General features: G+C 37.8%; 1 protein-coding gene across 1 annotated transcript in view; it reads right to left on the bottom strand.

Moving 5' to 3' along the window:
* LOC118851487 (PARP1 binding protein) overlaps window positions 1-27513 on the bottom strand; it is an 86641-nt gene that overhangs the window by 46084 nt on the left and 13044 nt on the right. Inside the window, exons 3-4 of the mRNA XM_036760951.1 lie at window positions 8549-8779; window positions 1478-1585 (exon numbers count right to left, since the gene is read on the bottom strand). Coding sequence (XP_036616846.1) covers window positions 1478-1585; window positions 8549-8779 — 339 coding nt within the window. The remainder of the gene's footprint in view (window positions 1-1477; window positions 1586-8548; window positions 8780-27513) is intronic.

Raw genomic sequence — 27513 nt, 5'->3', positions numbered from 1 at the left:
TAATAGACATTGCATGGACAATGAGCTGGAACCAAAATTGAACAGGAGAAAGTGGGCTAGATTGCCTTTGGTTTCAATGAACGAAAGCTTCTATCGGGAATAAAGGCCAATCTCTTTAATGTTAATATTCTTTGGTGATGTTTTGTGGTTGTTGGTCATTGAACAATCAGCTTCTCTAAAGCATCAAAGCAGATCATCCAGAAAACAAAAACAATGCAACACATAGTGGGTAGGTGTAAGCTGCAACATTTGTCAGTGAAAAATTACACACAAGTGATGGTGGGATGTCTGAGATGGTTGCCTAGAAGAGAGTATGAATTGGTAATGTAGTGAGAAGCCCAGGGATCCACAATGTCTAGAAAGCTAAAGGAAGGCTCCCAGCAGTTTGGATAGATGCCCTGGGGAGGATTTATGGGAAGACAACAGTTACACGGGATAAGGTCTGGACAGGGTGCCATCATCACTGAAGGGAATATTGACATCAATAAGCTCATAGATTGTCATAAGTATCCAGGTATGTGGTAAGCCATATTACTGGAGCTCTGATCTCTTCATCTCATCATTCGTCTTACATTAAAACCACCTTCAACAAAAAAGACTAATCAGTTTTTAATCTGTCCATGGTCACATAGGTTTAGCCTATGGAAAGTCTAACTCAGCCTTACGCCTTTTTCTGTTCTACTTTGTATATGGAAATACTCATTTTGTTTGGCATTTGTTAAGATCAAAATAAAAAAATAAAATTTTTAGGAAAAAAAAGTCTTTGTAAGAAGGTTCTAGGAGGTAGTACTTGTAAAGGGAAACTATTTGGGTGCTTCAACTAAGTGACTGCACCTTGGAGTCTTGATGCTTTCCTGCCAATAAGAGCACCCTCCAGCCACCTCACCTCAGACCCTTCTTTCTCACCATTCATTTGGTATATGAGAATCCTGGCCATTCTCTTAACCACCAATTTGTTAACACTGTCAAATAAATCAAGATGTTGGCCATTGCTTCATTCAAATGAATTTTTAAAACCCATTCGAGTCTTGCCACCACCGCAACCTTCACCCACTCACCATACATACATTCGCACATGTGTGAGCTGTGTTTTAATAAAGATTCGATACAACATAATCAATCGACCAGTAATTATTAAGCAAAAAGAACACCTTTTGAACTACATGCAGACACTAGAGATACAAAAATAAAAGTGAAGCACTATCTGTCTTTGAGGAGATTACATTAAAATTCGGGGATTATTGGATCTGAGACATAGAGCTGGAAGGGATCTTAGACATCTTCAGACCCAACACTCTCATTTTACAGATGAGGAAACTGAGTCTTAGGGAGGGTGAGTGTCTTGCTCAAGGTCACACTGCTATTAAGTGAGACAGGCAGGATCTGAACTCAGGTCTGCCTGACTCTAAATCCAGCTCTCTTACTTATATAGAGGTGTTTCAGGGAACATACCCTATTAATTCCACTTTCCCAGTACCTTTTTATTATCCAAGTTACATTTACTGGTTGGAGATTCTGATCCAGAAAGATTTATATTTTCATAGGATGTGCATAATCTGCCAGATATGAAATCTAATAGTTGTACCTGCAATAAAAATATGAGAAATAATGAATATATTACAATACAAGGGATTGAAAAGTTCTAATAAGTATCTTTGTAAGGACAATGATCTATCAGGAGTTTGCCACAGTATTTCTCCTTCATAGAACCATAGCATTCTCAACAATTTATTTTACCTCTCTAGTGTTACAGAAGAGGAAGCCTGAGGCTTAGAATAATTCAGTGACAAGACCAAGGATACACAGTACTTTAACATATTTCCGTTCCTCATATAAATGATAACCTGTGGCCTAATTAGTTGAAACACCTAAAAGATGATAGTCAATTATATATAGCTTAGGTGAATACAGAAAAAAGTAATTGTAAAGATAACTAAAAACTGTAAAGAAATTTTCATTTTGGAATGTGTTTTATACCTATTTAAATAGAATTACAGTTAATGTTCCTAGAAGCCATGTTGCTTCAGATAAAGGAACAGTCACGCTATAAAGATTTAACCCAAGAGCAGCTGGAAAGTTGTCTGGCTTGTTATTTCTGTTCCAACCTCTTAGCTTTTTCTAATTCTTCCCTAGGGATACAAAGAACTACATAGAGCAGAATTGTTTCTTAGGTTAGAGGCATTCAAGAGAGAAAAGTAAACTCACTTCTCATGAGTAATCCCAGAATAAAAGTGAACTAACATAATGCAAATCAATTTGTTATTTTTTTTAAATTTTCTTCGAAGTTCAATTTTATTTTTGGCACCAAATTCTCTCCCACCCACCACCCCCCATTCCCATTGAGAAAGCAAGGAAAACAAAACCCATTACAAACATATATATTCAAGCAAGATATATTCTTGTGTTAACCACTGTCCAAAATCAAAAGAAAAACATATGCCTCAGTCTACATTCTGAGGCTATGATCTCTCCATGTGGAGACTGGTTTCGTCACGAGTTCTCTGGAGTTGTGATGGGTCATTGTGTTGATCGGCATTCCTAAGTCTTTTCAAAATTGTTTGCCTTTACAATATTGTTTTTATTGTCTAAATTGATGATCTGGTTCTGCTCACTACACTTTACATCAGGTCATATATGTCTTTCCAGGTTTCTCTGAAAGCTTCCCTTTCATCCTTTCATACAGCACAATACTACTCCATCACATTCATATATCACAACTTGTTCAGTCACTCCCCAACTGATTGGCATCCCCTCAATTTTCAATTCTTTGCCACCACAAAAAGAGCTGCTATAAATATTTTTACACATAGGAGTTCTTTTCCTTTTTCTTTGGTCTCATTGAGATTTAATAGCTTTGGGGGCACAGTTCCAAATTGCTTTCCAAAATGGCTTGACCTGTGGATAGTTCCACCAACATAGCATTAATGTACCTGTTTTCTGATAGCCCCTCCAGCATTTGTCATTTTCATTTTCTGTTATCTTAGCCAACATGATAGTTGTGAAGTGATACCTCAAAGTTGTTTTAATTTGTATTTTTCTAATAATTAGCAAATTATATCATTTTTCAAAATTACTATTGACATAATTTGTATTTCTTCCTCTGAAAACTGCCTATTCATATCCTTTGACCATTTATCAACTGGAGAATGGCTCTTATTCTTATAAATTTTAACCAGTTCTCTATATATCTTAGAAATGAGGCTTTTATCAGAGAAACTTGCTACAAAGAATTTTTCCCCTAATTTCCTGCTTCTCTTCTAATTTTAGCAACATTGGTTTTGTTTGTGAAAAAAAAAAACTTTTTTAATCTCAAATAATCAAATTATCCATTTTGTCTCTTATGAACATGTAGATCTCTTTTTTAGTCATGAACTCTTCCCTTAACAATTTATGATTTCACCCTTCGTGTATAAATCATGTACCCATTTTGAATGTATCTTAGAATATGGTGAGACATTTCTTCCAGACTGCTTTCCAGCTTTCCCCAAAGTTTTTCGGGTTTTTTTGAAATAGTGAGTTCTGGCCCCAATAGTTGGGATCTTTGTGTTGATCTAACACTTGCTTATTTGCTTCTATATATTGTATACCTAATCTGTTCTACCGATTAACCTCTGTATTTCTTACCTAATACCAAATCATGTGATGATAATGGCTTTGAAATATAATCTAAAATCTGATACTGCTAGGCCACCCTTAATTCCTTTGATAGTCTTTTTGTTCCTCCAGAAAGTTTTTATTATTTTTCCTAATTCTATGAATTATTTGGTAATTTGATGTGGCACTGAATTAGTAAATTAATTTGGGTAGTATTATCATATTTAGTATATTGACTTGGCCTACCCATGAGCTGTCTTTATTTATGTGAAAAGCTTTATAAATGTGGTCATATAGTTGCTGTGGGTGTCTTAGTAGGTAGATTCTCAAGTGTTTTATACTTTCTGTAGTTATTTCAAATGGAATTTCTCTTTTTATCTCTTTATACTGGATTTTGTTAGTAGTATACATGAAATATGGATGATTTGTATGATTTATTTTATATCTTACAATCCTGCTGAAATTGTTACTTGTTTCATTTAGTTATATAGGTGACTTTCTAGGGTGCTCAAAGCATACTATCCTATCACCTGCAAAAAAGTGACAATTTTGTCTCTTCCTTACCTATACTTGTTTCCTTGATTCTTTTCTTGTCTTATTGCTATAGCCAACATTTCTAGCACTACACTGAATAGGAATGCTGATAACAGACATCCTTGCTTTACCCCTCATCTTATTGGAAGAGCTTCTAGTTATCTTCCTTACAGATAATGCTTATTCTTGGTTTTAAATAGATACCACTTATTATATTAAAGAAAACTCTATTTAGTCTTATGCTTTCTAGTATTTTTTTAAAGAAATGGGTATTATGTCTTCTCAAAAGCTTTTTCTGCAATTCTTAACATAAGTATATGATTTTTTGTTTTTGTTATTATAAGCTATGTTTGTAGTTTTCCTAATAATGAACCAGCCCTGTATGCATGGCATAAACCCAGCCCAGTCCTAGTGTATAATCTTTGTGATATGTTGCTGTAGTCTAGTCAGTTTGCTTTCAATTATTATTGGGCTTCAACCGAAAGCCACAAAGATAAGAAAGGATAAAAAAATGTCTTTTTTGAATTGTCATCTCATCAGAACTAGAACATTTGCTCTGCACACTGATGTCCTATAAGACATACTCACCCTTAAAAAGCAAGCATCAGCCCTTGAGTTGATTTTTCCTGTACTGCCTTATGTAAAGATCATTTGGGGCTGTTGCCAATGCCAATGGTGTGGCAAATTGTTTCCATTTCAGGTACAATCTATCTGTGAGAGTTGTATTAAGTGATCTTATGTTTGCTAACAAGCTTAGCTAATTAGTAAGGGTTCTCTTCTGGCTCCACCTAAACACCAGCTGTCTTGCCTTACTATGGATGACTCTTCTATCAGGCTGACTCAGTGACTGGTGAATTCCTGCCTGGAGCTGTGATGTCATGAGAAGTTCCCACTGTGTTGCTCACTTTCTTTCTGGCTAATTCTTGGCCTGCCCTGCCTCTACCCAGCAGCCGTACCCCTACGCACCCCTACGGGTGTCCCCTCCTCATTCCTTTTCCAGCTCCCCTTTATATGGTGTTGCTAGTGGTGCTGTTGTTTGTCCTTCACTCTCAAAGAGAACAAGGCCTCAGGGGGGTAAGGCCATGCATAAATTCCTGGAAAATAGGCACGGTCTTATTTCCTTCTTTGTTTACTTGGTTTTAGCATCTAACACAGTGCCTGGCATATAATAAGTGCTTCATAAATACTTTATATAACAATCTAATTAAAATGAGGACAATGTGGATAGGTGGGGGTAGACAGGGAGGATAAAGAATTAACCCGATAGGGGCAGGTAGGTGGCACAAAGAGTAGAGCATGGGTCCTGGAGTCAGGAGGACCTGAGTTCAAATCTGGCCTCAGACACTTGACACACTTGCCAGCTGTATGACCTTGGGTAAGTTACTTAACTCCAATTGCCTTGCCTTCCCCCCTTAAAAAAAAAAAGAATTAACTAGATAGAAACTGAGGCCCAGGAGAAAGCTGCTACTCAGCTACAGAAAAACAGGCAAGGGCTAAGGATAGACACTAATAACCGGAAGAGATCTGTTACTTCCTCAAAAAGGGTCCAGTCAGAACTAGAGATCAAAGCAAAACAGACCAAGGACAGATATCTTAGGGAACCAGGGAGAGGGAGCTGGATTGAGAACAGGCTAGACACAGAAACTAGAAACTAGAAAAAGCTAGATGTAGATATAGCTAGATAGAGATATATATGTATTTTTTTAAAAAAATTATGCTCTAGAAGCAAGTGTAAAGATTGGCCACTCAACCGTTTTCTACTTTGTACAACCGATGGCCAAAATCAGCACTTGGCAGTCAGTCAGACGAGTCTGCAGCACCCAGAGCAAGTTTCAGTGGAAAAGTCTCAGAGCTGCAGTCAAGAGGAGCCCTGAGCTCTGTCTGTTAGCACCTGTCACCTTAGAGAAGTCCTGAGTTTGCTTCCTCCTCTGCAAAATGAGGTGTTTGGAAGAGACTCGCTCTTTCCTCTCATAATCCCCCATCCTCCTTCACAGTTGGACCTCCCAATACAGTATTTCAACTCAATATAGGCACTTAATGGTCTGGAGAGGGAGGCTTTTGACTTGAGACACAGACCTTTCCACTTTGGTTCCCTCACACTAAGCCCACGTCTCTATCATTTCTACCCATTACACCTACTTTTGTCCTCTAGGGTCAATCTTTTCCACAGAACAGCTTTTCAAATACTGAAGGTAGCTATCATGCCCTGCCTTCCCATTCCTACCCTCTCTGGGTCTCCCTCTCAAGTCTCCTTAGTCAAATTACATTTATTAATCACCAACTATGTGCCACACACTGTGGAAAGTGCTAGGGATACAAAAAAAAGCTAAAAAGACAGTCCCTGCCCTCAAGGAGCTCATGGTCTTCCCTTCTCTAGCCCAGGCAACCCCTTTTGATTCAACTGATCTTCAGACAGCATAGTCTCCATTCCATGGAACATTTTATTTCTTCTCCTCTGGTACAGGAGATAAGAGTACTGGGCTTAAAGTCAGGAAGACCTGAGTTCAAATCTAGTCTCAGACCTTTACTAGCTGGGCGACCCTGGGTAGGTCATTTAACCAAAATCTGCCTCAGTTTCTTTATCTGTAAAATGGGGTTAATAATAGCATCTGCCTCCTAGGATTGCTGTAAGGATAAAATGAGATAACATTTGTAAAACACTTTGGAAACCTTAAAGCACTATGCAAATGCTAGCTATTACTAGGATTAATTTGTCAACTAAAATAAGGTTCTTTTACAACATACAAAATGTCACATAAAGAAAGAGACAGCAAGCCCATCTGATTACAGGAGGAGTGTATGAAATAAATATGAAAATAGACTGGAAAGAGAATTAGGAGCAAGAATGCCAAGAGCTTTAATTGCCATGCTGAGGAATCTCTATATTAAGTAGAGGTAACAGGGAGCACCACTGACAAGCTTTGTAAAGGGGAGTATAGAAGCAGACCAGAGTTTTAAAAAAAATTAATTTCCTTCAAAAATCCCTTGCCCTAATAGCAATATAATCAAACTGGGGGAAAAAATGAGATTTTTACTCCACTAAACTTTGAACACAAATAACTTAAAATACATAAAATATGCCTATATAATCCTGTGCCAAAAATGTAGAATTAGGCCTAATTTATATGTAGAATATGTGTTATTTAGCAATTTCTTCACTGAATAAACACTAGCCCAAACTGACTATAATGGTGCCATAATCATTAAATAATCAAAAAGTTTGCTGACAAAGTGAATGCATGCATGTATTCATCATTTAATTATCTATAAAGTTGACCCAGTGAGGCTTGGGCTGGGACCTACACTGTTGGTTAATCAATGAGAGCCAGGGTGATTTGGGTTTAAGGCATGGTCTATAAAAAAGAAATTAGCCTGCAAACCCTAAGATAGCATGTTAGGTTTCAGTGATTAAGATTTATATTCCTTTGGGCAGAGCACCCACAGGTAAATATGATTCCCCAATGTGGGAGGAGAAAAAGGAGGGAGAGGAGGGAAGAAGGAAGGAAGGAAGGAAGGAACGGTGGGTCACAGGGTGATTGTTTGAGTTCTGATGGCTCAGAGTGAGTGTAAATAGCAATTGCTTGTTTTGGCCAGAAACCCTGAGAGTTTTCCCATCCCAGGTGCATTCTTTGCTTCATTTTTACCTAGCCTTAATCACTGAATGGGCATTGCCTCAGACAAACTGACACCCAAGAATGACCTTCACTTAGAAAGGTCAAGGTCCCCACTGCATCCATGGCCATCTCCAGTCATCCTGATCTATATCTTATCACTGGCCCCAGATGGCTCTGGAGGAGTAAGGCTGGTGATTTCACAGCCTTCCCTCACTTAAATCCAATTCACTTGCAGGTCACGACATCACCTTTCTGATGTTATAGCCCTCTTTGAGAATGAAGGACAAACAACAACAACAAACTGTACAATTAAACAGGCAAACAAAAATAGCTCTTGAGATATTTTGTGGGAAGTGAGAACTCTAGCAATACAATTGTAACATCACAGGTACAACGAAAATAGAAAAAGGAAAATTCCTACAAGTAAATCTTCTCTGATAAAGAATTTGGTCTAGATCAGAGCTCTAGAGCCAGAAGAAACTCCATAGGCAACCAAGTCCAACTTAATTTTTTATAGATGAGGAAACTGAAGCTCAGAGATATTAAGCCCAAGATTACATAGATAATGGGCACCCAAGAGGGGTTCCAAAGCCAGGTTCTCTGATTCTAGAGCTCCTGCTCTTTCCACTATGCTAAAACATCACTAAATTGCATCCTTAAAGAACAGCTTTCAGATGATTACTACTTTCAACATATTTCTCCAAAGTAAAAGAATTATTTTTAAAAGTTTATAAAAGCTCACATTTTGTTAAAAACTAAAATAGTTTAAGCTTAATGAAGTAAAATAACATTTTAAAAATACTTACAGGAGACATAACTTTATTTTCACAAATAGAAGTCAATGTTTGACATTTCTGGTACACATCAATCAGATCAAGAATGTTGCTGTTCTTCAAAAAAGCATCATAGGTCTTTCTAATGTCTTTATAATGCTCAACCACTTCCATATCTTCAAATGGCAAGTCTAGTTTCTCATGTAGTAAGTGTTTCCAAGCCACCAATACATCACTAAGAAGGACAGTGAATTCTCCAGCATGCTGATGAAAAATGAAAATTGAATGCATCAAAATGAGAATTTTAAATTGCTAATTTCAAGACAATTTAAAATTTTGCTACAATTGACCCTATGTTGGCCACTGGTGTTGGAGCTATCCCATTATTCCCCTTCTACCCAGAAAAAAAGGAGAGCCAATTTGGGTAATTAACCAAATATCAGAAGATATATATCAAGGAAAAATATTTAGCCACTCTTCTATAAGGGGCTAATTCAAATCAAGTTTGTCAGAGTCATTACAGCAGATTCAGAGATGAATAAAAGTCCTGGGCTTCCTTGAAATTCCGCTTTTTAATCAAAGGGCAAAAGCTTATTTGCATATTTTCCCAGTATCTCAATACTGTTGACTAGGGAGGTACTATATTCTGTTATTTTATTATTATTGTGTTATTTTTTTAAAAGCAACTTTGAGATTCTTTCATCTACATATTTTAACCATTTATTTATTTAATTTCAACTACATGTAAAAAAATGAACAATCATTTTTTAAAATTTAGAGTGCCAAATTCCTTCCCTCCCTCCTGCCCCTCCCCCTTCCTTGAGAAGGCAAGCAATTTGGTAGATTATATATGTAAGGTCATGCAAAACATATTTCCATGTTAGCCATGTAGTAAAAGAAAACACAAACAAAATAAAACAAAAATAAAGAAAGTTTTAAAAAGCATGCTTCAATCTGCCTTAAGAATTCATCCTTTCTCTCTCTGCAGGTGGATAGCATTTTTCATCATGGGTCCTTTGGAATTGTCTTGGATCACTGTCTTGATCAAAGTAACTAAGTCACAGTCGATCATCCTTATAATATCACTGTTACTGTGTACAATGTTCTTCTAGTTCTGCTCACTTCATGAGTTCATTTAGATCTTCTCAGGTTTTTCTGAAACCATTTGGCTCATTGTTTCTCATAGCACAATATTCCATCACATTCATATACCACAACTTGTTCAGCCATTCCCCAACTGATGGGCACACCCTTAGTTTCCAATTCTTTGCCACCACAAAAAGAACTGCTATAAATATTTGTGTACAAATAGGTCCAATGCCTTTTTCTTTGATTTCATTGGGATACAGACCTAGTGGTGGTATTGCTAGGTCAAAGGTTATGCAGTTTTATATAGCCCTGTGGGTACAACAATTCCAAGTTGTTCTCCAGAATGGTTGGTCTAGTTCACAACTCTACCAACAGTGTGTTAGTGTCCCAAATTTTTCCACATGTTCTACAACATTTCTCATTTTCCTCTTCCGTCAGGTCAGTGAACCTGACAGGTGTGAGGTGGTATCTCAGGGTTACTTTAATTTGCATTTCTCTAATCAGTAGTGATATGGAGCATTTTTTTCATATGACTATTGATAGTTTCTATTTCTTCTTATAAAAACTGCCTGTTCATATCCTTTGACCATTTATCAACTGGGGAATGACTCTTATTTTTACAAATTTGGCTTAATTCCTTACATATTTGGGAAATGAATCCTTTATCAAAGAAACTTGCCATAAATTTTCCCCCCAGTTTTCTGTTTTCCTTCTAATTTTGGCTGTATCAATTCTATTTGTGCAAAAGCCTTTTAATTTTATGTAATAAAAATTATCCATTTTACATCCTGTGATCTTCTCTATCTCTTGGTTGGTCATAAACTTTTCCCTTATCTCTAGATCTGACATTTTTCCATGCTGCCCCAATCTACTTATGATATCACCCTTTATGTCTGAATCATTTATCCATTTTGACCTTCTCTGGAACATGGTGGGAGAGTCTATGCCTAGTTTCTGCCAAACTGCTTCCCAGTTTTCCCAGAAATTTCTGTCAAATGTTAAGTTCTTACCTTAAAAGCATTGGATCTTTGGGTTTATCAAACACCATTGTATACCCAGTCTATTCCACCAATCCACCACTCTATTTCTTAACCAGTACCAGATTGTTTTAGAACTGGCACTGGTAGGCTACCTACCCTCACATTTTTGTCATTGATTCCCTTGATATTCTTGACCTTCTGTTCTTCCAGATGAATTTTGTTATGATTTTTTTCTAGCTCTACAAAATAATTCTTTGGCAGTTTTATTGGCATGGCATTGAATAAAGAATTAACTTAGGTAAAATTATCATTTTTATTATATTCGCTCAGCCTACTGTGTTGGTAAGCAAAATGGCCTTTGTTTTCTTTGAGTAACTCAGTGTATTTCATTGAGCCTTGCTAGGTGCTGGGCCCCAGGCCCAGAGCCCTATTAGGTGTGGAACCTATGTGGGTGCGGATTGGTGACTGGGGTAGGGCCCAAGATGGGGCTGGCTAAGGGGAGCTGTTAACTCCAGAGCCATGCCCTATTGGGTGTTAACCTAATCTGTGTGGATGTGAACCTCCCAGGATCCTAAGGGGAGGGGCCAACTCAAGAACCAATCACCAGAGCCTGGGCTCTGGTCATTCAGACGACGCTTGATGATGTCAAAAACTCTAAAAGAGGAGAGAAGACAGCTTGAAGATCCTTTTCTGTTGGAGCTTTACCTGCAGCAGTGGTAGTGAGCGTGACTCTGGGCCAGCCCTTGTTCCAAGCTCCCCAGGTTGAACCTAGATGTTGGTAACTATGAATTGTATTGGGTCTGTCTGTTGATGTTTGTAATTTATTTGTATTTGGTTCTGAAGTTCAGGGTGCTGCCTTTTTCCCCTGAACTAATTGAATGCTGTCTGTATGTTGGATTAAAGTTAACTTGTCAACCCCTTCACCTTGCTTTCCTTGGTTAAGCAGATCAAAAGAACCTGTGCTTTCCCAGCGTGCCAGCAGCTTTCTGGGTGCTGGCTGTGGGTGGATCTTACACCCCCACAGAACCTACTAGTCGAATTGTGGAAACACCTACCCATGAGCAACTAATATTTCTCCAATTGTTTAGATCTGTCTTTATTTCTGTGAAAAGTGTTTTGTAATTGTGTTCTTATAATTCCAGTATCCATCTTGGCAGGTAGACTCCCAAGTATTTTACATTGTCTGCAGTTATTTTAAATGGAATTTCTCTTTCTATCACTTGCTGCTAGGTTTTGTTGGTAGTATATAGAAATGCTGGTGATTTATGTGGGTTTATCATACATACTGAAACTTTGCTGAAGTTAATTGTCTCAACTAGTTGTTTAGTTAATCCTCTAGGATTCTCCAAGTATACCATCATATCTTCTGCAAAGTGATAGTTTTGTTTCCTCATTGCTTATTCTTATCTCACCAATTTCTTTTTCTTATCATATTGCTATAGATAGCATTTCTAGTACAATATTGAATAATAATGATGATAATGGATATCCTGCTTTACCACTAATCTTATTGGGAATGCTTCAAGTTTATTCCTATTACAAATAATGCTCATTCCTAGTTTTAGATAGACACTATTTATCATTCTAAGGAAAGTTTCATTATTTTTTATTCTTTCTAGTGTTTTCACTAGGAATTGGTATTATATTTTGTCAAAGACTTTTTCCACATCTCTTGAGATAACCAGATGATTTTTGTTGTTATTGTTATGGTCAATTATAGTTATAGTTTTCAAAATATTGAACCAGCCCTGCATTTCTGGTATAAATCCTACCTGCTCATAGTGTATTATCCTCATGATAAATTGGTGTAATCTACTTGCAAATATTTTATTTAAATTTTTCACATTGATATTCATTATGGAAATTGGTTTATAGTTTTCTTGCTCTGTTTTTGCTCTCCCAGGGGTTTAGGTACCAAAACCATACTTGTGTCATAAAAGGAGTTTGGTAAGACTCCTTCTTTGTGTATTTCTTCAAATAGTTTATATAGTATTGGGGTTAATTGTTACTTAAATGTTTGCTAGAATTCACTTTAAATCCATCTGGTCCTGTGGATTTTTTCTTAGGTTGCTCATTGATGGCTTGTCTAATTTATTTTTCTAAGATAGGATTATGTAAGTATTCTACTTCCCCTTCTGTTGATCTGGGCAATTTATATTTTTGTAAACATTCATCTATTTCACTTAGATTGTTAGTTTACTGGAATGTAATTAGGCAAAATAATTCCTAATAATTGCTTTAATTTCATTTTCATTGGTGGTACATTTACCATTTTCATATTAGTAATTAGGTTTTTTAAAAATCAAATTAACCAATGGTTTATCTATTTTATTAGTGTTTTCATAAAGCCAGTTCCTAGTTTTATTATAAATAATAATAATTTATTATTATTCAATAGTTCTCTTACTTTCAATTTTATTAATATCTCCCTTGATTTTCAGGAATTTCATTTTGGCATTTAATTGGGGACTTTTAATTTGTTCCTTTTTTAGTTTTTTTAGTTGCATACCTAATTTAGTGATCTGTTCTTTCTCACTTTTATTTATGCATGCACTCATAGGTGTAAATGTTCCCCTAAGTACTGCTTTGGTTGCATCCCATGAATTTTGGAATGTTGTCTCATTGTTGTTATTCTCTTTAATAAAATTTTCTTTAATTTGTTTAATGTTTTCATTCTCTTTAATAAAATTGATTGTTTCTATAATTTGTTCTTCAATCCATTTATTCTTTAGGATTAGATTGTTTAGTTTACAATTAACTTTTAGTCTATGCACATTGTGGTCTGAAAATGATGCATTTAATGTCTCTGCTTTTCTGCATTTGCTCGTGAGTTTTCCATGTCCTGATACATGATCAATTTTTGTGAAGGTGCCATTTGCTGCTGAGAAAAAGGTACACTCCTTTCTATTACCATTATTTTTCTCCTGAGGTCTATCATGTCTAACTTTTCTAAGATTCGATCTATTTCCTTGACATTTTTCTTATTTATTTTATGGTTAGATTTATCTAGCTCTAATAGGGGAAGGTTGAGGTCCCCCAGTAGTATAGTTTTACTATTTCCTCATTTAACTTTTCCTTTCAGAATTTGGATGCTGTCATTTCGTGCATATGTTCTCCTGTTTATCCCTTTTATTTTTGCTTTTGCTTTGTCTGAGATCATGAGTGCTACTCCTGTCTTTTCTACTTCAGCTGGTGCATAATAGATTCTGCTCTAGTTCCTTATTTTAGCTCTATGTGTGTCTCTCTGTCTCAAGTGTACTTCTTGTAAAGAACATGTTGTTGGATTCTGGTTTCTGAGTTCAACTCATTGATATTCACAGTTATGATTACTAACTATATATTTCCCTTCATTCTGTTTTCTTCAGTTTCTTCTCTTCTCTTTTTATTCTGTCCCTCCTCTCAAGTCTGTTTTGCTTCTGACTACTGCCTTCTTTAACTCCCCTACCTTTTATCAACCACTTCTTTTCTCTTGTCCCCTTCCCTTCCTATTTCCCTGTTGGGGAAGATATATTTCTATTACCAATTGAGTATTATGTATGTATGCATGTGTGTGTATATGTATGTAGGTGTATATATGAGGGTGTGTATGTATATGTATATAGTCTGAATCAATTTAGATGGGAGTGAGGTTCAAGAGTTGCCTGCCCCCACACACACCTTTTCCCCTCTGCACTGTAAAAGCTCTTCCTTGCATGGCTATTCTATGTGAGATAATTTTCTCCATTCTACCTCTCCCTTCCCCTTTCTCCCAGGGCATCCTTCTTTATTATCTATGCAGTTTTTTTTTTACAACATCCCAACATAATCAAATCATTCCTGCACTTTCTTTCTATGTAAAATTCTTAGAAGATGCATGTATCATCTTCCCACATAGAAAACTAAACAGTTTAACTTTATTTAGCCCCTTATGATTTCTCTTTCATGTCAAATTTTCTATTCAGCTCTGGTATTTTCAGGAATGCTTAAAAGTCCTCTCTTTCATTGAATAACCATTTTTTCCTTTGAAAGATTATACTCTGCTTTGCTGCATAGGTTATTCTTGGTTGTAATCCTAGCTCTTTTGCTTTCTGCAATATCATATCTCAAACCCTCTGCTCCTTTAATGGGGAAGATGCAAAATGTTAAGTGATCCTGACTATGGCTTTATGATCTATGAATTTCTTCTTTGTGGCTGAAGTGTTGTCTGTTTGTTTGTCTGTTTGTTTTTTGACCTGGGAGCTCTGGAATTTGGCTATAATATACCTGGGAGTTTTTGGTTTTGGATCATTTTCAGTGAATTCTATTATACCCTCTGATTCTTGGATATCAAGGCACTTTTCCTTGATAATTTCTTGAAAGATGATTTTAGGTTCTTTTTTAAAATATTATTTTATTTTCCCCCCAATTACATGTAAAAGCTATTTTTAATTTCATTTTTAAAAAGGCTTTGAGTTCTAAATTCTATCTCTCTCTCCCTCCCATGCCTCTGCCTTCCCTGAAATGGTAAGCAATCTGACATAAGTTTTACATGTGCGATCATGTAAAACACATTTCCATATCAGTCACTTTATGGAAGAAAAAAGAGAAAGAAAGAAGGGGAGGGGAGAGAAGGGAAGGGGGAAGGGGAAGGGAAGGACAGAGAAAGGGAGAGAAAGAGATAGAGATAGAGAGAGAGAGAGAGAGAGAGAGAGAGAGAGAGAGAGATGCATCAGTCTGTATTTAGGCTCTTACTTTGATCATGGCTTTCAAGTAATCTGATAATTCTTAAATTCTCTCTCCTTGATCTATTTTCCAGGTTGGTTACTTTTCCAATGAGATATTTCACATTTTCTTCTCTTTTCTCCATTCTTTAGACTTTATTATGTTGTTTCTTGATTTCTTATGGAGTAACTAGCTTCCACTTGTCCAATTCTAATTCTTAAGTAATCATTTTTTCCAGTGAGCTTTTGTACCACATTTTTCCACTTGACCAATCCTGCATTTTAAAAAGTTGTTTTCATCAGTGAATTTTTTTATCTCTTTTCCCATTTGACAACTCTTTAAGGTATTATTTTCTTCAGTGTTTTTTGTGCCTCTTTTACCAAGCTGTTAATTTTCATGGGGGGCGGAGCCAAGATGGTGGCTGAAAAGCAGGGACTTGCCTAAAGGTCTCCCCCAGGAACCTCCAATCATCCATAAACAATGGCTCTAAACAAATTCTACAACTGCAGAACCCAAGAAATAGCAGAGGGAAGCAGGGCTCCAGTCAAGAAAGCCTCGATAGTCACTAGGTAAGGTCAATCACACTGTGCTAGGAGCAGAAGGGAGCAGAGCCCAGCATGGGCCGCGCCTGAACCAACCAGACCAGGAGCCGGGGAAACAGGCCTTAGCACCCTGAATCAGTGAGCTGTGGCACTTACCAGACTTCTCAACCCACAAACACCAAAGACAACAGAGAAGGTTAGTGGGAAAAACTGCGGGTACAGAGTGAAAGGAATTCATGGTCAGCCACTACCCCGAGGGCAGCAGAGGTGGTGCAGCTCTAAGGCTGCTTGCAGAGCTACAGCTGCAGTTCCTTCTGGCATGAATTAAGTGGCAGATTAGAACAGGAGTGCAGAGTCTGCTGAAGATTTGCATCAGGTCCAGGTTGGCGGTTCTTGGGGAAGGAGGAGTGCTGGTGTGGTACAGCTGGCTGTATAGACATAGCTCTGAAATCAATGGTGCATCCCCTCAAGCTTGGAACAAAGTACTCTTTGCTCTACAAGCAGTCATACCCCGACGAAAAACTCAAGGGTCAAGTAAGTTGGCTGAGAACATGGCCAGGCAGCGAAAACACACCCAGATTAAGTCTCACACTCTGGAATCTTTCTTTGGTGACAAAGAAGACCAAAACACACAGACAGGAGAAGTCAACAAAGACAAAGAGCCTACATCAAAAGCCTCCAAGAAAAACATGAACTGGTCTCAGGCCATGGAAGAGCTCAAAAAGGAGTTGGAAAAGCAAGTTAGAGAAGTAGAGGAAAAATTGGGACAAGAAATGAGAATGATGTGAGAAAACCACGAAAAACAAGTCAATGACTTGCTAAAGCAGACCCAAAAAAAATACTGAAAAAAATATTGAAGAAAACAACACCATAAAAAATAGACTAACTCAAATGGCAAAAGAGCTCCAAAAAGCTAATGAGGAGAAGAATGCCTTGAAAGGCAGAATTAGCCAAATGGAAAAGGGGGTCCAAAAGACCACTGAAGAAAATACTGCCTTAAAAATTAGATTGGAGCAAGTGGAAGCTAGTGACTTGATGAGAAATCAAGACATTATAAAACAGAACCAAAGGAATGAAAAAATGGAAGACAATGTGAAATATCTCATTGGAAAAACCACTGACCTGGAAAATAGATCCAGGAGAGATAATTTAAAAATTATTGGACTACCTGAAAGCCATGATCAAAAAAAGAGCCTAGATATCATCTTTCAAGAAATGATCAAGGAGAACTGCCCTGATATTCTAGAACCAGAGGGTAAAATAGAATTTGAAAGAATCCACTGATCGCCTCCTCAAAAAGATCCAAAAAGAAAACTCCTAGGAACATTGTCGCCAAATTCCAGAGCTACCAGGTCAAGGAGAAAATACTGCAAGCAGCCAGAAAGAAACAATTTGCGTACTGTGGGAAAAAAATCAGGATAACACAGGATCTAGCAGCTTCCACATTAAGGGACCCAGGGGCTTGGAATACGATATTCTGGAGGTCAATGGAATTAGGATTGAAACCAAGAATCACCTACCCAGCAAAACTGAGTGTCATGCTCCAAGGCAAAATATGAACTTTCAATAAAATAGAGGACGTTCAAGCTTTCTCAGTGAAAAGACCTGAGCTGAATAGAAAATTTGACTTTCAAACACAAGAATCAAGAGAAGCATGAAAAGGTAAACAAGAAAGAGAAATCATAAGGGATTTACTAAAGTTGAACTGTTTTGTTTACATTCCTACATGGAAAGATGATGTGTATGATTCACGAGACCTCAGTATCATAGTAGCTGAAAGGAATATGCATATATATGTATGTACGCATATATATACGTATGTGTGTGTCCATGTATGTATATATGTAGGTGTATATATGTGTACATATATATATACATATATATGTATACATATATATATTATAGATATATAGATATAGATATATATAGACAGAGGGCACAGGGTGAGTTGAATATGAAGGGATGATATCTAAAAAAATAAAATCAAATTAAGGGATAAGAGAGGAATATATTGAGAGAGGGAGAAAGGGAGAGATAGAATGGAGTAAATTATCTCACATAAAAGTGGCAAGAAAAAGTGGTCTCTAGGAAGGGAAGAGGGGGCAGGTGAGGGGGAATGAGTGAATCTTGCTCTCATCGGATTTGACCTGAGGAGGGAACAACATACACACTCAATTGGGTATCTTACCCTACAGGAAAGAAGGAAGAAGGAGATAAAAAAAGGGGGACAATAGAAGGGAGGGCATATGGGGGAGGAGGTAATCAAAAGCAAACACTTTCGAAAAGGGACAAGGTCGAGGAAGAAAATTCAATAAAGGGGGATAGGTTAGGAAGGAGCAAAACATAGTTATTCTTTCACAACATGAGTATTGTGGAAGGGTTTTACATAATGATAAGCATGTGGCCTATGTTGAATTGCTTGCTTTCTCAGGGAGGGTGGTTAGGGAGGGAAGAGGGGAGAGAATTTGGAACTCAAAGTTTTAAAAACAGACATTCGAAAAAAACAACAACAACAAAAAAGTTTTTGCATGCAACTAGGAAATAAGATACACAGGCAATGGGGCATAGAAATTTATCTTGCCCTACAAGAGAAGAAGGGAAAGGGGGATGGTAGGGGAGTGGGGTGACAGATGGGAGGGCTGACTGGGGAACAGGGCAACCAGAATATGTGCCATCTTGGAGTGGGTGGGAGGGTAGAAATGGGGAGAAAATCTGTAATTCAAACTTGTGTGAAAATCAATACTGAAAACTAAATATATTAAATAAATTAAATATAAAGAAAATTTTAAAAAAAGATCCCTTACATATGCAAAAAAAAAAAATAGACTAACTCAAATGGCAAAAGAACTCCAAAAAGCCAATGAGGAGGAGAATGTCTTGAAAGGCAGAATTACCCAAGTGGAAAAGGAGGTCCAAAAGACCACTGAAGAAAACACCAGCTTAAAAATTAGATTGGAGCAAGTGGAAGCTAGTGACTTTATGAGAAATCAAGATATTATAAAACAGAACCAAAGGAATTAAAAAATGGAAGACAATGTGAAATATCTCATTTGAAAAACCACTGACCTGGAAAATAGATCCAGGAAAGATAATTTAAAAATTATTGGACTACCTGAAAGCCATGATCAAAAAAAGAGCCTAGATATCATCTTTCAAGAAATTATCAAGGAGAACTGCCTTGATATTCTAGAGCCACAGGGCAAAATAGAAATTGAAAGAATCCAATGATCACCTCCTCAAAAAGATCCCAAAAAGAAAACTCCTAGGAATATTGTTGCCAAATTCCAGAGCTCCCAAATCAAGGAGAAAATACTGCAAACAGCCAGAAAGAAACAATTTGAGTATTGTGGAAACACAATCAGGATAACACATGATCTGGCAGCTTCTACATTAAGGGATCAAAGGGCTTGGAATATGATATTCCAGAGGTCAGTGGAGCTAGGATTAAAACCGAGAATCACCTACCCAGCAAAACTGAGTATCATGCTCCAAGGCAAAATATGGATTTTCAATAAAATAGAGGACTTTCAAGCTTTCTCAAGTGAAAAGACCAGAGCTGAATAGAAAATTCTGACTTTCAAACACAAGAATCAAGAGAAGCATGAAAAGGTAAACAAGAAAGAGAAATCATAGGGAACTTACTAAAGTGGAACTGTTTTGTTTACATTCCTACATGGAAAGATGATGTGTATAATTCATGAGACCTCAGTATTAGGGTAGCTGAAGGGAATATACATATATTGTATGTATAATAAAATAAAATTAAGGGATGAGAGAGGAATATATTGAGAGAGGGAGAAAGGGAGAGACAGAATGGGGTAAACTATCTCGCATAAAAGCGGTCTCTAGGAAGGGAAGAGGGGGCAGGTGAGGGATTTGGATTTGACCTGAGAGGGAACAACATACACACTCAATTGGGTATCGCATAAAAGCGGTCTCTAGGAAGGGAAGAGGGGGCAGGTGAGGGATTTGGATTTGACCTGAGAGGGAACAACATACACACTCAATTGGGTATCTTACCCCACAGGAAAGAAGGAAGAAGGAGATAAAAAAGGGGGACAATAGAAGGGAGGGCAGATGGGGGAGGAGGTAATCAAAAGCAAACATTTTCAAAAAGGGACAGGGTCAAGGAAAAAACTGAATAAAGGGGGATAGGATAGGAAGGAGCAAAATATAGTTATAGTCTTTCACAACATGAGTATTGTGGAAGGGTTTTGCATAATGATACACATGTGGCCTATGTCAAATTTGCTTGCCTTCTTAGGGAGGATGAGTGGGGAGGGAAGAGGGGAGAGAATTTGGAACTCAAAGTTTTAAAAGCAGATGTTCAAAAAAAAACAAGTTTTCGCATGCAACTAGGAAATAAGATATACAGGCAATGGGGCACTGAAATCTATTTTTCCCTATAAGAAAGTAAGGGAAAAGTGGATGGGGGGGAGTGCAGTGACAGAAGGGAAGGCTGACTATGGAACAGGGCAATCAGAATATATGCCATCTTGGAGTGGGGGGGGGGAGGGTAGAAATGGGGAGAAAATTTGTAATTCAAACTCTTGTGGAAATCGATGCTGAAAACTAAAAATACTAAATAAATAAATAATTTTTTAAAAAAAAATTTGTCTTTCCTTTCATTTTTTTACCTAGTTTTTCTTCTAACACTCTAATTTGATTTTTTAAATGAATTTTTAGCTCTTCCATCAAGTCTTGTTGGGTTTGTATTCAATTCTGATTTTTCTTTGAGGTTTTGGGTGTAGCTGTTTTGATTTCATTGTCTTCTGAATTTGTGTCTTGATCTTCCCTGTCATTGTAATAGCTTTTTATGGTCAGGTTCTTCTTGGTGTTGTTGTTTGCTCATTTTTCCACCCTATTTCTCTATTTGGAATTTCAATGTTGGGCTCTATTCCCAGTGGGGTAAAGGGGTTTGCGGCAGGAGGGACATTGTCTCAAGTTCCTGGCTTTTTTGCTCTACTGTTTTCAAAGCTAGTGCTGGGGTTTGGAAGTTTTCAGTGCTTCCAAGGTGGTGTGACCTGGGGAGAGATGTCATCACTGCTTTTCTGGTCTGAATTCTGGTCCTTACCTAGGAAAGGCTCCTGATTTCTTGGGATTACAATCAATACTGCTCTTTAGGACCCCTGTTCCCTTGGGTCTGGAAACAATACTTTTCCTCAGGGTCCTTGATCCTTTAGGGTCAGAAATGATACTGTTCCTCAGTATCATTTCCTTCCATTTCCCTCTTGACTAAAAGTTTTCCTTCTTGCCATGACCCAGAAGTGGGTATAGGTGATAGAGTTATCAAACATTGTCTGGTCCTGTGTCCAGTACTAGCAGGGATCCTCCGTAATCTATTTCTGACTAGCTGTCAGGTTCCCTTAATGTCTCTGGCTTGAGAACTCCCAAAACTGCTGCTGCTTCTGTCACTATCATCTAATCCCACCACTGGTGTTTCATCCATGTGGGCTCTGAGTCAGTCTCCTCTCCCATAGCACAGATCTCTCTTTCTGACCTCTATGTTGTCTTGGGTTGGAAGAATGTCTCATTGACTTTTTTCTGGCTTTATCTCTCTAGAATTCAATGTGAGGTGTTATTTTAAAGTGACTTGGAGGGGAATATTGGGAGAGCTCAGCTGAGTGCTTTCTATACTTCACCATCTTGGCTCCACCCCTGGAAGTCCATCTATATATTTTTTAACCTCATCTGAATTTGTCTGTCTTTGTGAATTCCCATAGCCCACACTATTCCAAGAAGTGTTTGTCTTAAAATACAGGCACACAGATACATAGGGAGAATTAGATTTCATTTCTTTAATTTGTTCCAAGGAAAGCAAAATATCATTACTAAAATCTAACATTACACTTTCCCACCTTACTCCAATGAGCACAATTTTAATTCAATGCTGAACTAAAGCAAGCTCATATTAAAAGTCAGAGTCAAAGAGCCTTTCAAGAGAGATCAGACCACAACTAATGTGCATAATCAATATCTTTTCTACTCCTTTATTCTTGGCTTACTGCCCAGAAGAAATAACATGGATTGCAATCTGGCTTGAATTACATCCTAGTTGCTTAGAGACCCAATATTGTGATGGGGGACATTTTGTTACTCACTATCAACATTTCTTTGCAAATCTTAGATAAGTATATGGTTTTCTTGAAAGTCTCTTTTTCAACATTTCCATGATAGCATCATTTAATGACCATGCTTGGGATTCATCACTAATTAGTTTTCCTTCTTATAGTCCACTATTTCAAAGAATCTATAGTCAGACAGTTATTATGATACCTTTCAGAAAGTGCCAACCATTATTTCACTCAGTAATTTCACTGACTCTTTCCAACACAGCATATTTATGGGTTTTGACTGTGTTTATAAGATGCCTACATAGGACTTTGAGAAATTTCACATGTTGTTCTTCTAAGAATCTATTATGAATGAATAAAAAAAAAATTCTAGCTACTAGGACCACGGTTGTCTCTCAGTCTGTTACACTTACAGATTAGTCACCGTAATTATCCAGGATAACTCTTTTTATCCAATAAATGGTAAGGACATGATGGTCAAAGAAGCCTAGAATTATAGGAAGGGGTTTGCTATGTGCCTCTTTTATCCCACAAAACCTAATTCTCTATTTGATAATCATATTTAAAACAAGATGCCCTGAAACAACCCGAAAGTTACTCCTTCACTCTTCTTTGTAGGGGCCAAATAGTATGATTTTTAAAAAGCTGAAACTAGCATCAAAGGATCTAGGCTTGCATCCTGGCCATTAGTTAATAACTACCTGGCTTGGGCAAATCACACCCTTCTTGGATCTGTTTGCTTTATCTGAAAATGAGGGGGGCTAGACTGAGTGATCTCTGAGGTTACCTGCAGCTGTAAATCCTAAGATCCCAGGCTAATAGGTAAGAAGTTTATCCTCAATGTCTCCTGGAATTTACAATCCATTACATCAGAACTTGGGAAAACAAAATATTTCATAAGACTAGCCCAATTAGCAATTTTTTTCAAAGGGAAGGTAATTGGTTATTTTGAAACATGGAGCCTCTAACTTGACAGATTTATAATTTTCCAATTTTGTATTCATCTTATACACATAAGAGGCAGTATGGTGTACCTATCAGCTTCTGGAATCAAGAATACCTGGGTTCAAGTCCTGTCTCTGACACATATTGGCTATATGACCCTGGGCAACTCACTTAACCTCTCAATGGCCCAGGCAGCTCCTTAAGACTATAACTTGCTGACCAATATTGATAGAGGATATACGGGAATCAGTAGAGGAAATTTCTCACTGGAAGTTCCCTATACCAATTAAATCACAGGTCTAGTGATCCCAAAAAATTATACACACATAGGCTCAATACAATAAATCAGAAAGCAGTAGGATCAGGAACCCTGGGGTTCTCATACCCATTCTTTCATTAACTGGCTATGTGAGCTGAGGCAAATCATTTAACCTGCCAATTTCTTCATTCTTAAAGTCAGGATATTATTTCTAACGTTCTTTACAGCTCTATAATTCATTGATCTATGCTTTTAAACTCTCATCCCAATTAATCAAGTTCAGATATTTCTAAGACAATATGAATTATGTGAATTATCTTAAATATTCCAGCTGCTATTTTTTTCTCTTATACATCCTTTAAGTTAAAAATTGATCAAATCTAACATAAATGGCAGCAAAACTTAAAATGTTTTCTCAAACTATCCTAAAATAAATTTCTCTGAATGTAACTAGTTAACATAAAACTTTGCAATCCCTTGATCTTATGAGACAAGGTTTTGACTAGATTAACAGCACTTATGTTGAGGTTGTAAAAACATTTTAAATCCAAATAAAAATGCACTCCAGATATCAGCTTTCATGATCAGGTGCCCACCATGACAGCATATTCTATTATTCAAATCAGTAACAACTGATTGAGAGAGTCTGTGGTCAAATCACAAAATGTTTTGCTGGGAAAACATGCCAGCTGGCTAATGTTTGAAGGAAGTTCAAAATGTTCAATGTTTTAATTCTCTGATGGACATTAGGAAGATTATATTTCACAAGGATAAAATGAGAAAGGCAAAGTTTATGCATCTTTCAGAACACAACAATTGTTCTTTTTGATATCAGACCCATTATTCTTTCGTAATAATTAAAGTTTTACACCTTTAAAAATGCTTACATCTAGATCGAGTTGGGGGGAGTTAGGGTTAAGAAATTGAAAAGGAATAGGGTATTTTTCGTGAATGCCAGTTGTCTTTCTTGGTCTAATAGAACTGATCATCTGTGGAGTGCAGCTCATGGCTCTACTGTATGTCTGTTTCAGACACACATCCTGCTATCCCACCCCAGGAGACTGACCATTCAAACACTTGCACAACAGTCTGGACAATAGGGACTTTTCACACATTTGTTTTTTTCCTGCCAGCCAATCTCTGCCATAATCACAAATCTTCTGGGGCTTGATACATTCAGCACAAGGTCATTCACAAACAGAAGCATCTGGAGAACTTAACCATCTGCAGGGATCCTCTTTTTGCTTGGACCCTCGGCATGGTGTCTCTCATGGCAGTGGTAAATGTTTTGATGAGCAGATACCACCTTTTCTACATCTTCCTTGACTTGAACAATCGAAGGCTCTTAGAAGGGAGTTATCTCTGTGGTAGCATGTGTATCAAGCAGTCTTGTATAATATTCATTTATTCATTCCTTGTTGTAGAAGAACCATTTTGAAGTAGTTATCAAACACAACAGGATCATATATTCACTGCACATCTCAACCAGTGGTGTGGAAGACTATAAAGACATGGTTTACTCTAGAAAATAATTCACCAAAGCAAAACAAGAAGGGCCCAGAAGTGAATGAGAAGATGAGAGAATGCAGAACTATATTTAGGCAACTGTAAAGTGCTTTGAAGGATCACAACCTTCTCTGCAACACAAGAACCCATCTCTTTTTTGAAAAACACAAAAATTCTCCCAGGGTGCAGAATGAATGGTGATTAATCCTGAGACAACCCAGTCTCAAAAGGACCCAAAGCATCAAGGACTCATGGCTCACATGAGGAGGCTGTAGCCTATTTCCCACCCGGAGAAGTGATGGGGTGGTGATGAAGTGGATACAGCCTGACTTTCTAGGAGATGGAAATGAATTACACAAGATGGTCTGAGAGCAGCATCAAGTGGTCAGATTTTTCTCTTTTGGAGAGCTGGGGATATCTGCTGGCTGCCTGGAAGGAGCCAGCCGGGAGACACAGACTGAAGGAGAATGGGGTGGTTGATGGGATAAGCTGCCAGGGAAGACTGAAGGTAGAGCAAATCGAGGCCTTGGCCTTGACAAATAGAAGGCTTTATTCTCTAAGGCAAGGAGGGGTTCTGAAGGGCAAAGTCCTGATCCAAGTCACTAACCCTCCCAGAGTCCAATGCCTGGCTTACAGCCTTCCTCTTCACCTCAATCCATTTCCTGATATTCAAGGGACTGTGATAGAGATGCTAAGGGCCTAACTTATCAACCCCTTGCAATCAGCCTTCTAATTCCCAAGCCCTCAATGCATAGCAGAAACTAGGCCTGAGCACATGGTGTGTCTTTTTCTTTCATCTTTTTTCTTTCCTGATCTGTTTTGTTGTTGAGTCATTTTTTATTTGTGTCTGACTCTTCATGACCCCATTTGGGGTTTTCTTGGCAAAGATATTGCAGTGGTTTGCCATTTCCTTTTTCAGCTTATTTTATAGATGAGAAAACTGAGATAAACAGGGTTAAGTGACTTGCCCAGGGTCACACAGCTAGTAAGTGCCTGAAGCTGGATTTAAACTCCAAAAGATGAGTCTTCATGCTTCCAGGCCCTGCACTCTATTAACTGCACCACCTAGCCACACGTGTTCTCTATACATGTTATCTTATTACGTTCATTACTTTAATTTCTAGCCTACTCTCCCCAGGGACTTTGTAGATTTAAGGAGAGAGTATAACCCTAATTTGGATGGAATGCTTTGTACCAACTGTTCAGGTTAAACCTCCACAAATTCTTTTTCTTTAAAGAAAAAAGCAGGAGCGGGGGAAGCTTTGAATTTAGTAATTAAAAGATCAATGACAACCTTTGAAAGAGCAGTTCTAGTTGAGTGATGAGGTCAGAAGCCAGACTGCAAGGGGTTAAAATGAATGATTTGAATGAAATGAATGAAAATGAGTGATAAATGAATATGGGAAAACTAGGACTATGGACAGTTTTTTCTAGGACTTTTTCTATGAAAGGAACAGTAGTTTGAGAAGATGTCAGGATTAAACAAAGCTTTTTTTTTTAAAGATGGGAGAACCCAGAACATATTTGTTAAGTAGAGAAAGAACCAGCAGCTAAGAAAAAAGTCAAAATCGAGGAAAGCATGGGGGGGGGGGGGGCGGGGATAATCTAAGAGCTAAAGAAGAGATAGTAGTAGGAATGAGAGCACAAATAAAGGCATTGGAGTTTGCAAGAAGTAGGCCACCTCCTCCTCAGACCCTACAGCCTAGGAGAGAGTGGGAGGTGATTAAGTGACCTAAAGTGCAGAATTTGGGAGAAAAAGAAGCCAGTGACAGATGGCCTCAATTTTTTCTAGAGAAGTATGAGTCAGGGTCCTCTGCTGAGAAGTGGCAAGAGGGTCACATAGGTAGCTTAAAAGAAAAGAGAAGGTTTGGAGCAAAAACTTTGGGAAAGCCAATCAGGTTCAAAACAGAGAGGTATTGGGACAAAGAAATAATCAGGGAAGAGTAAAAAGGACTGATGGGCAACAGTGAGGACTGAGCGGAGTTGAAACCATCCATTTGGGGTGGACCTGGACAGTCTAGATGTGGGACTTCCTCCAGAGGCATTCCACATCAGGTGAGTAGGCCTGAAAAAAGTAAGGTTGGGAAGGAAGTGAGGAAGGAGTGACAAGAGAGCAAGCCTGCATGGGAAGAGTAGAGCATAAAGGTGAAATGGAGGAAAAAGAGGCCAGAACAGCAGGGATCTTGGGGGAACAAGGATGGACAGAATGACAAAGTTCCAGGGATAATGGACAATAGGCTTAAAAGGGGATAAGGTGGCTTCACAAGTGTGGAACATCAAATGTAATGTCAGATTTCTTCAGTGTCTTGATAGGTGTTGCTGATTTTTTTTCCCTCAACTTTCTTTATTTTTGTTTTCCTTCAAAGGCAATTGAGCTAAGTGACTTGTCCACAGTCACACAGCTAGGAAGTGTCTGAGGCCAGATTTGAACTCAGGTCCTCCTGACTCCAGAGCTGGTGCTCTATCCATTGTACCACTTGGCTGCCCTTTTTTTGCTTTTCTTTTTTTTTTTTTTGCCTTTTTATTTTTTTTATTTTTTCAATTTATTTATTTAATTTATTTAATATATTTAGTTTTCAGCATTGATTTTCACAAGAGTTTGAATTACAAATTTTCTCCCCATTTCTACCCACCCCACCCCCACTCCAAGATGGCGTATATTCTGGTCGCCCCATTCCCCAGTCAGCCCTCCCTTCTGTCACCCCACTCCCCTCCCATCCCCTTTTCCCTTTCTTTCTCGTAGAGCAAGATAAATTTCTACGTCCCATTGCCTGTGTATCTTATTTCCTAGCTGCATGCAAAAACTTTTTTTTTTGTTTATGAACATCTGTTTTTATAACTTTTGAGTTCCAAATTCTCTCCCCTCTTCCCTTCCCACCCACCCTCCCTAAGAAGGCAAGCAATTCAACATAGGCCACATGCA

The sequence above is a fragment of the Trichosurus vulpecula genome, chromosome 5 (genome assembly GCF_011100635.1).
Source record: "Trichosurus vulpecula isolate mTriVul1 chromosome 5, mTriVul1.pri, whole genome shotgun sequence".
NCBI lineage: Eukaryota > Metazoa > Chordata > Mammalia > Diprotodontia > Phalangeridae > Trichosurus > Trichosurus vulpecula.
Note: the sequence above shows the minus strand (reverse complement) of the source record. Positions and strands in the feature narration are given on the sequence as shown.